Raw genomic sequence first — 10,888 nt, forward strand, 5'->3', positions numbered from 1 at the left:
AAATACAAATGCAGCCAAAGCCATTCCTCTGGTCCAAAAGAATGACAATGCTTTAGGCATTGATGGGAGGATCGAAAAAGCCAGTGAGAAATTGAATTGGACCAATACTGCTATCAAAGGCCTAGAAATGAATGTAGCAAAAACCGAGGATGTAAAAAAGCAGATAGATGTTGTACAATCTTCATTAAATAGTGTAAATAATTGCTTGAATAATATGTAGTTTGATTCCAGCATGACTAACTCCTATACCAGAGAATCAATAAAAAAGATAGAAGAAGTAGGAGAAAAATTAGTTGGACACATAGGTACAACTAAGACTCTCCTGACTAGATTAACAGCAAAAGTTGAAAGGATACAATTGTCAAAAATTGAAAAACCAATTCCAAATTCTTTTCTGGTAAAGAGAAATATTAAGATTGAAAATCCCGTGAGAAATGTCTAGAAATTCCCTCTATTGTTTCATAAAGAAATTACCTCATCATCAGAAGCTGATGAATCAGAACATATTAATAATGCTTCCTTATTCAAGGAAATAGAGCAGAAATCACAAGAGACACAGATTCTTCCAATCTATGAGCCTCTGGAACATAGATTTTCTAGATATTCTACTCCTGATATTGAAGGGAAAGGGAAAATGCCTGAAGCCCATACATTCTTCCCTGATTCTTACAGAGAATGGACCATTGACAACATGAGTATTGGCCAAATACGCCAAATGATAGATTTAATGTACACTAAATATAAGCTCATGTGTCTCAGAGGCAAATCTGAAATAGATGCTTGCAGAACCATCATTCAATGTTTTACAGGTACTCTCCTCAGGTGGTGGGAGACTGAATCCTCTCCTAAACTCATTGAAACAATGGAAGCAGAGGTCCTCAAAGATGAGAAAGGAGACGTTATTCATAATCTGGATGGCACTGTCATCAGCAATATGATTGGCGCATTAACATCAATGATTCTAGAGCATTGGTGCGGTAGTGAGACAGAAATAGCCAATAAACATGAGGTTATTCTTATGAACCTCAAGTGCCATAAAATGTCACAGTTCGATGATTTCCATAGAGATTGGATGCAGCGGATCTATGAGGTAAAAGACTCCAAGAATTTGTTGTGGAAACAGGTATACCTTGTTGCTTTACCCTCTAGATTTGTTGATTATATCAGAACGCAAGAGGATTTTGAGTTACCTTTTGAATCTTACACATGGGGTGAGATATATTCTCATATTACAAAGACATTGGTGAGTCTTTGTACTAGTTCAAAGGTCAACAAGTCTCTGGAAAAATTATCAAGATTACCAGATAAAAAGTCTATTTGCAGCAAGTATGGACTCACAATAGATGATCCTTTGGTCAAGAAAAGAAAGTCCAGAAAGAGAGCCAAAAGAGAATTTAAAGAGACTTTCTACAGAAATAAAAGAAATTACCCAAAGGATAAGAGAAGATATCTTGCAAAAGATAAAAATCACAGACATAAGAAGAAGGGTTATTACAGATATGTTCCAAAAACTCATTATTACAACCCCTCTGATATTCATTTGCATTCAACCAAACAAGAAAAGTGGAATAAAGTTACTTGTTGGTCGTGTGGCTAGAATGGGCATACAAATTCCAGATGTCCTCAAGGAGAATAATCAAAGCTCAATAAAGGAAAGAAAACAGTTGTTTATGCTCAGAAGTCCAAGCAAGTCAAGCAAGAGCATTCAGGACCTATTTTTTGTCTTAGATACAAATCCAAGACACATGTTACAGAGAGATGCCCAAATCTTTCCATCAGAGATACATCCCAACAGCATCAAATGGAAGAATATTCTCTTGATTCTTTTAGTACTACATCAGAAGAGGAATTGTAGGCTAATATGGGCCAGTACTATGAATCAGATTCATCAGAATGTCCATGCTCAAACTCAGAAGACTGTGCTTGTCATGTTTTATACGAAGAGGATTCTACATACTACACTAGCTCCAATGAAGAAGAAAGGCCTAAGCCTCCAAAAGAAAAAGTTCTCATGGCATCTACTCAAGAAGAAGTAGGATTGAAGATTCTGTCTCAAATAAGGGCAATCGAGGAAGGAGATATGAAAAATCGCCTGATTGAAGCATTCACTGACCAGCTCAAAGCCAAAGCTTCCAAAGAATCAAGTAAAAAGCCTTTATTTATTGATGCATCTTATGAAAGAAATACTAATTCATTCCAAATGCATCATCAAAAGGTAGGAAAAGTCAGGTCATTGACTCTGGGAGAAGTGGTGAAATACACCACCTCAAAGCAGAAATCTGTGCAATAAAAATTCAAATTGCAGAAATACAAAAAGGGAAAAACCTCATATGCGAGAAAAGAGAGGAAGAGGATTCCTGGAATCCTACAGCTTATCACCAAGAAGCACAAGTCGCTGAAGGAATGCAAGATCCACATTTTGGATTTAAAGATATGAGGTTATTCACAATAACCTCTCAGCAACATCATGTTAAGGTAAAAATCTGCATCCAAGGAAAAAAATTTCAAATGATTGCATTACTAGATTCAGGTGCAGACATTAACATCCTTAATATCAAAAATATTCCAGCCAAGTACTGGGTTTCAGCTGAAAGGGAGGTAGTAGGACTGGGAAACAAGAAACTCCAATATGAAATTCCCAGAGCTTCATTATGTTTTGACACTCATTGTGTATATATGAAGTTTGCCATTGCAGATATTCTTGTTGACTGTATATTAGTAAATGTTTCTAGCTACAGTAGAGCCCCATGGCTCAGCTAGGGCTAAAGGGAGGAAGGGCTGGCTATTTTATCTCTGTTCCTACCTCAAAAGGTAAAAGAAAGAAATTTGAACTTCCTTATGTCTCAGGTCCAACGATTTCAACAATGGTCCAAGCCATGCAAAAATTAGATAAAGAAGAATCTCTGTTGGCAGATCTCAAAGATCTGAAAGGCACACTAAGGGTTGAAGAGCAGTTAAAATTGCGCCACATAAAAAGAAAAATCCAGGAGCTAAAAGAGAAATTGGAAGAAACATGCTGTTCAGAAGAGCCAAATGCTTTTTGGCATAGGAAGCAGCATACCATCAAGTTACCTTACAAAGAAGGGTATATTGGAAAACCCTGTAAGAGCAGAGCCATCCCAATGAGAAAAGAATATAGAGATCTCTACCAAAAAGAAATCCAGCAATTGCTTGACAGAAGATTAATCAGAGAATCCAGTAGCCCATGGAATTGCTAAGGATTCTATGTGAATAAAATAGCTGAACAAATTAGAGGGATTCCTAGACTTGTTATAAATTACAAGCGTCTAAATTCAGTTTTGGATGATGATACCTACCCAATTCCACACGAGGGAGATTTAATGAGAAGGATTGCAGGTGCCAAGGTATTTTCTAAATTTGATCTAAAGGCAGGATTTTGGCAGGTTGCCATTGATGAAACAGATAAATTTAATACTACTTTTAGTATTCCAGCAGGGCATTACGAATGGAATGTCATGCAATTCGGCCTCAAGAATGCTCCCTCAACGTTCCAAAAAGTAATGGATGATATCTTCAAGCCATACTTTAATTGGCTAATTATTTATATTGACGATGTTTTGATTTTATCCAAGAGTATTGATGACCATTTCAAACATGTAAATATTTTCTTGAAATTGGTTCAAAAGAATGGACTAGTATTGAGCAAGAAAAAGATAGAAGTGTTCCAGACTTCTATAAAATTCTTGGGACACACAATTTGTAACGGGCAAATTTCTCTACAACAACATGCCATCGAATTTGCAGATAAGTTCCCAGATGTGCTTAAAGACAAAACACAACTGCAAAGGTTCCTAGGGTGCCTAAATTATGTCAGCAATTTCTACCAGGATTGTGCCAGTGACAGGAAGCTGCTAAATAAAAGACTTGGTAAGAACCCTCCTGAATGGTCAGATCTCCACACCAGAGCAGTCCAAGAAATTAAAGCCAAGGTAAAATCTTTACCTATTTTATACGTAGTTGATGACCAAGCTTTTAAAATAGTTGAATCTGATGCAAGAAACGTTGGGTGGGGAGGAATATTGAAAAAAAGAATTGGAAAGGAAGAACAGGTTCTCCAATTTGCTTCAAGAATCTGGAATTTAGCAGAGCAAAACTACTTTGTCATTGAAAGGGAGGTAAAAGCAGCATGGAATTGCATTAGCAAATTTGAAGTTTACTTGGTAAACAAGCCTTTTCTTCTTAGAACAGATGCCTTAGCTATGCAGAAAGTTTTATCCAAAGATATCAAGAAAGCGGGCGAAGCAAAGTTTGCTAGGTGGCAAGCACTCTTTGCAAATTTTGACTTTTCAGTGGAGCATATCAAGGGAAAAGATAACAGCCTTCCTGACTTCCTCAGCCGAGAATATATTGAACAAAAAGAAGCTCATGTAATGATTATTATCATTGAATGGGATAATAACCAGAGACAGGAAATTTTGAAGACAGTGCCAGATGAAATGGAGTGGGAGACTTACAAGAGAGATTGGAAACCGACATGGCAGCTCCGTAATACCAAAGTATTGGATGCTAATCTACAACCTCATACAGATCTCCAGTATTATGTACCAGAAAGAAAAGTCTACCCCAAAGGAAGAAAATGGATACACGACATGGTCTATGACAAAGCTAGGAGGAATGCTGAAGTAGCAAGAATAGCATTAGAACAAAATTTTCATGATATTGCTACTATCTGGTATCATGGAGGGAAAAACACAGGAATATATGAAAGACATGTCTGTATCTATAGGACCAGAGACTTATGGAGAGAGCCTGGTCATGGAAAAGTTCACCCAGTAGCCAGATGGCCCAGAAACGATCCCCATATCATGTTTCCTGACACTGTTTATGATTTTGCAGATTACAAGAAACTCTGGTGGCAATTTTTAAATATTGATGATCAAACAAAGATGCACTATACTAGAATCAAGTTCAGCAAAGTTGGCCATTACCAAGGTTATCAGCAATGTGAATGGTTCAGGGATTAGTGGAAAAGCTATGGGATGAACATGACAGCCATGGATCCTGTAGAACATGAAAAATATTGTAAAAATATGGGTAAAACCTGTATTATGCAATGTAACAAAAAATGTAATCACCCAGTCTACCATAGTGTAAAAGAAATGGCTAGTACTGAATGGACAACTTATCAAACCGCCCTGTATAATAATTCCCTTGAAGAATATATGAGAGAGCACATGGAATGGCTCGTACTTACCAAAGTACAACATCAAATCGTGCTAGGGAAGCCCATCATTGTCCGATGAATCTACACCAAAGCATGGGACACTATGCAGTATAAGCGGGACCGGTTTCTGGATCTCACGATATTTTGATGTGAACTAGCCACAAGGGCTAAATTGTGACTAGTTTTCCCGTGGGCTTTACTATTCAAAAGCCTCCACCGTGTAATATTCTCCATCAATCTTTTTTGATGGGCTTTAGTACAAAAGCATCCACTTTCTAGAGAGTCATGATATCTGTCAAATTTACTTTAAGTACAAGAATCTGTCTTTCTCTAATTTGTCATTGAATAGGTGACATCGTCCTCTTTCTAATTTAACATTGTAATAAAATCATTTACTTTTATAGATGATATTTTCATAAGAAATAATAAATATGAAATAAATGAATAAGTATTAAAATATTATTTATTATTTTAACGCTAAAAGTTTAAAGTAAAACTAGAATTGACATATTTTGATTATTTAGTGTAAATTATAACGAGGATAATAGATAAATAAATGATAATAAAGAAAATGAATTTTATTTATTATAATTCATTTAACACATGTGCCGACTCCATTCATCTAAACTTATAAAAGGTTAAGACAATGAGACCTAGGCTGACCCTATCCCTTAGATCAGGGCCAGCATCAATGTTGATGTTTTCTAAGGAAGAAAACTATAATAAAATCTAGATCTTGTCTTTCATAGTTAAATAATTGCTGTTCACACGTTGTCACGTTTTATTTTTAAATATAAAACATTTAAGCGCTGTCATTGCTATAAAAGAATAATGTTCGAGCTGAATCGGTGTGAGGAAAGCAGGGCCGATTCACTGTGCTGGTGGACGAAACATCTATGAAGATCTACTTCTTAAATTATTCATTGGATTGGATTGCACATGGCTCTCAACTGCTCTCTTGCATGGCTGCACATGGTCTCTTCAATAATAATGTATTAATGTAATAATAATGTATTAATGGAGGCGACAGAGAAAACGCCATAGTTCTGGCACTTCAATCAACAATGACAAGAACAGTCGGATCCAAAAGAAAATTGTTTGCAAATGGACTGTGCATGTTATCAAACGAATGTCGGTATTTAAAAACATTCGGATTGAAGCGAAGGAAATTATTGTTCTTTTGATTTGGTTAAAATATTTGGAGGCGCAGAAATCTATTGGGAATCCCCATTTTTAATTTATTTAACGATTTTCCTATCCTGTGGTCTATCACATCATGAGTGCTATAAATTTACGTAATGGCTCTGTACATCATCGCTCATAACTACATTCCAATAGCAAAGGGAACTGAAAGCCTCTGAATTTGTGTAGCTTGGAGAAAAATAAGTGCAAGATGACGAGGAACAATTGTGATGTTATTAGTTCACTTGTCGTGTTTATGCTTGGAATTGCATTTATAACTGCACTGCCATGCCCTGAGGCGGGTGATCTCACACTGGATTTCTACAAAAGTACGTGCCCTTCGGCCGAGAGAACGATTAAAAAAGTTGCAACGAAATACATAAAGAAAGATAAAACTCTGGCGGCTCCTCTTCTGAGAATGCACTTTCACGACTGCTTTGTAAGGGTATGTCTCGTCTAATATACGCTCTGTTTATTATATTTTTCGCTGGAAATGTTAGTGTACTGATTTCGGTAATAGTGGTACTGCAGGGCTGCGATGGATCGGTTCTGTTGAATTCTACACAAAATAACACGGCAGAGAAAGCCGCAATCCCGAATCTTTCCCTTCGTGGATTTGAAGTTATAGATGAAGCCAAGAGTGAATTAGAAGAAATTTGTCCAGGAGTAGTTTCATGCGCTGACATCGTCTCCCTTGTAGCGCGAGATGCTGTTGTCGCTGCGGTAGTGTATATTCTCATAGTGTAATTATTTTATTTATTTTTTAAATCGTACGAATGTGCAGTAGATGTGAATACAGGTGAATGGTAAGGTAAATTTACAGTTACGATTAAGAAAGAAAACAACTGTTCCATTGCTTTTATATATATAAAATTTTGTTAAAGTATGTCGATTCATATATATATATATGGTGGATGGCAGCCTAACTCTTCAATTGCATGACACTGCCATGCAAGGTTGACTAACAGTTGATCAACATTGGTATTTCACTGTTTTCGCGATGCTCAAATTTCCTATGCTTGTTCTTCCTGTTGGCTCATTTATTTAGTTCTTATTCTTTTCTTAGAGTTACATAATAGTTTGGTTTATGTTATACATTTTGATGTTAGCTCATTTATTTAGTTCTTAGTCTTTTCTTAGAGTTACATAATAGTTCAGTTTAGGTTATACATTTTGATTCTTGTAGGTCATTTCTTTCGAAGTTTTGGATAGCTAATTGAAATTATTTTTATTAGTCATAGATTTTATAGTTTATATATTTATATATATATATATATAATAGTATAGATTTATTAGTAAGATTTAATATGAGGTTAGGAGGATCAAATTTATTTACATGTAATTTTTTTAGAATGTAAAATTATTTTTCTAATTATTTTATTAGTAAACATTAATTTTCTAATTACATTGCAACATACAGCTTCAGTGGGATTAGCAGTTAAGTGTGTATGTTTTTTACTATGTGGGCAAAGTTCAAAATCAGAATTACTTTGCAACATACAGCTTCACTGGGATTAATGGTTAAGTACATATGTTTTTTACTATGTGGGCAAAGGTTCAAAACCAGAGGGAGGTAGAGTCACTTGGAGGAGGTGGGTCCTTTGTCCCACAAACAAGGGGTCTCATACACCAATGTGGGTGGGTCCCATGTCCCACAAACAAGGGGTTCTCATACATCAATCTGGTGTGGTGTCTCCCTTGGCGGGACCTTAAAATTGGCTAATAATAATAATAAATTTCTTCTATTATAGCAGACTCTATTTTAATTGACTTTAAAATTGAATAATAATAAGGCATTAAATTTTTATTTAAACTTTTTTTTAAAGTAAGAACTCCGGAGATAAACTAACTTACCCATCTCCTCTTGCTAGTTTTGTAAAATAGGCCTAGGCTCAATAATTTTGTTAAAAACAAAAAAACATCCACTTAATCTCGGTCTTCGCACAAGTATTTGATGTGTGCAAAAGCAATGGGCTTGTTTGGATGCAATAAAGTTGTACATTACACAGTAAAATGAATATGTGACCAGTAATTAAATGGCTGTTGACAATTATGCAGAATAATGCGGGGGTTTCGTGGCCAGTGAAAACAGGCCGGAGGGATGGAAGGGTATCCAATGTAAGCGAGGTTTTGAGCAACATCCCTTCTCCCTTCTTTAATTTCAGCCAGCTTAATGCGTTTTTTGCCGCAAAAGGACTCAGTGTTGAAGACTTAGTAGTTCTATCGGGTAACTCCATATCCAATCTCAAACTAAATACACACAAATACAATTCAAAATGGTATATGTATATATATATATATATATATATATATATATATATATATATATATATATATATATATATATATATATATATATATATATATCGAGCTAGTAATGTTTCTGCTATATCTAACAAATTAGGTTTTGATTGGGCAATGCTATAGGTGGACATACTATCGGAGTCGGACTCTGCAATTTCTTCAGCAACAGACTCTACAACTTTACTGGGAAAGGTGACATGGATCCCTCCTTGGACAAGTCCTATGCAGAGGAGCTCAAGACTAAGTGCACGAGCTTAGCAGACAATACAACCACAGTGCCAATGGATCCTGGCAGCTCTCTCAACTTCGACAAGCATTATTACACTACTCTGGAATCAAACAGAGGGCTATTCCAATCAGATGCCGCGCTTCTCACTGACTCCACTTCCAAAAGTATTGCCGAGAAGCAGTTAGAGGGAGACAACTTTATTCAGAATTTCAAAATCTCAATTCAGCGAATGGGAAGTATCGGAGTGCTTACTGGTAGTGCTGGGGAAATCAGAAAGAGGTGCGCCTTTGTCAACTAAGGAACAGGACGACTAGTGGACCATAAAACTCTCTTGGTACTTAATTTTTTAATTCTCGTTCTGTTCCTTACCTGGTTACCGAAGAAATAATCCCTACCAAATAACGAGGCTTCAACCCTCGAGACGGTGGCAGGTGTGGACATTTTTATGTAATAATTAGAGTCTCAAATTTTCGTTATCGCTAAATGCTTGTCGGTGGAGAAGTTTCTGTACTTATTCTAAATAATGCTTACGGATATTTCCGTTTTTTTATGAGGCATTGAGTAACTATTTCATGTTTTCAGACTTTTCTGTTGAAATTTTGTGAAATAATTTTGGATTATATCTTGATTTTTTGTTTTTAGAAATGTGTTTTTAATGTATAAACTGTATTTAGTTTTCTCAAAAATTGTGGGGCACTAGTGCAAAGTTTACCATTTAAATTTGTTATTTCAAGAAATTTCTATAAAATTTTGATTAAATTTAAGAAAAAATATATTTAAGAAAATTCTCAAACTAAATTATTATATTAAATCTATATTAGATTGCTTCGTTTATTAGCAATATAAGTTTTTTTTTGGAATTTCTCTAAATAAATAATTGGTAATTTCATTTGAAAATTAACAGGAACATGATGATAACTCACTCTAATTAAGATTCAATATAGTTTATGAAATGTTAAAAAAAAAAAAAATTGTTTGTAGTTTTTTGAAATTGTATGTTTATGTTTGAAAAATACGAAATAGGGCATTTCAAAATCACCATCATTTTCTTAAAATATATTTTTTAAAAAATATTAATGTTTCATATAATTTTAAATTTAACCATTAAGAAAGAAACATTCACTTACACGGGCTTAGTAGGAATCATATTTCTCTTTCATAAATAAGATCGAAAATAAAATTCCAGGGTGGTTGTTATTAACCCATGATAGTGATAGCAGGTAACCATAAGTGCGCAATGGCTCCGAAGAAAACAAGAGCATTCACTTTCACATGAGGCTTAATATGGATCATATTTATCTTTCATAAACCAGATGGAAAATAAAATTCTAGTCTGGTTGTTATTACCCTAATTGCGCAATGACCAATAGATAGTAGTTTTGAAAACAACTCATGACTTCTCTAAATATAACGTTAGAAATAGACAGACAACTTGTAAGGCCTTCAATTTGCAGGTGCGACGGGCGCCGGCAAGTCTTCGTGCATTAGGGCACGGGCGGGCACGCACGAAACGATAATGCGATGGAGCTGCGGACATAATGCGACGATTGGTGCGACAAAAGGCGAGACACTTATGCGACTAAGTGTTGGACATAATATATATATATGCGATGGATTAAGACTTGAAAGCCGACTTGTGTAAAAGTCTTATGGGCGCATATTGGTGGCTTTGGGGGTCGGCCAAGGGGCTGCACACCCCATGTAAACCCACGCTAAGTTGTGTATATATGTGGGAGCCTTGAGGCTCATTTCAACAACGAATCTCATCACTTCTCTACGCATAAGAGGAAGGGGTAAAACGAAAACTGCACAGATTTGGATAGGAGCTGCGCATAGCTCATGCGCACTATCTAAGGTGCGGTTTTGGAGTTGTCTTGTGCCGATTGAGGTGTGGGCAAGTGTGCCCGGGTTTGGTATATGTGCAAATTTGTGCAGGACTTGGTGAAGAGGATTTAAGTGGCTCGGGTGAGCACTACTCTTTGTGCAAG

At 35.9% G+C, this 10,888-nt stretch overlaps 1 protein-coding gene across 1 annotated transcript; it reads left to right on the plus strand.

Annotated features, from left to right (window-relative positions):
* Window positions 1–6,532: 6,532 nt before the first annotated feature.
* LOC149202268 (peroxidase 27-like) lies at window positions 6,533–9,342 on the plus strand. Its single transcript, XM_089399925.1, has 4 exons — window positions 6,533–6,812; window positions 6,899–7,090; window positions 8,426–8,594; window positions 8,795–9,342. The coding sequence occupies exons 1-4, from the start codon at window positions 6,579–6,581 to the stop codon at window positions 9,196–9,198; spliced, it is 999 nt and encodes a 332-aa protein (XP_089256051.1). The 5' UTR covers window positions 6,533–6,578; the 3' UTR covers window positions 9,199–9,342.
* The last annotated feature ends 1,546 nt before the right edge of the window (window positions 9,343–10,888 follow it).

Source organism: Pinus tabuliformis, chromosome 2_1, assembly GCF_031772625.1.
Source record: "Pinus tabuliformis cultivar Carrire ecotype Pingquan chromosome 2_1, CPIR1, whole genome shotgun sequence".
NCBI classification, from domain to species: domain Eukaryota; kingdom Viridiplantae; phylum Streptophyta; class Pinopsida; order Pinales; family Pinaceae; genus Pinus; species Pinus tabuliformis.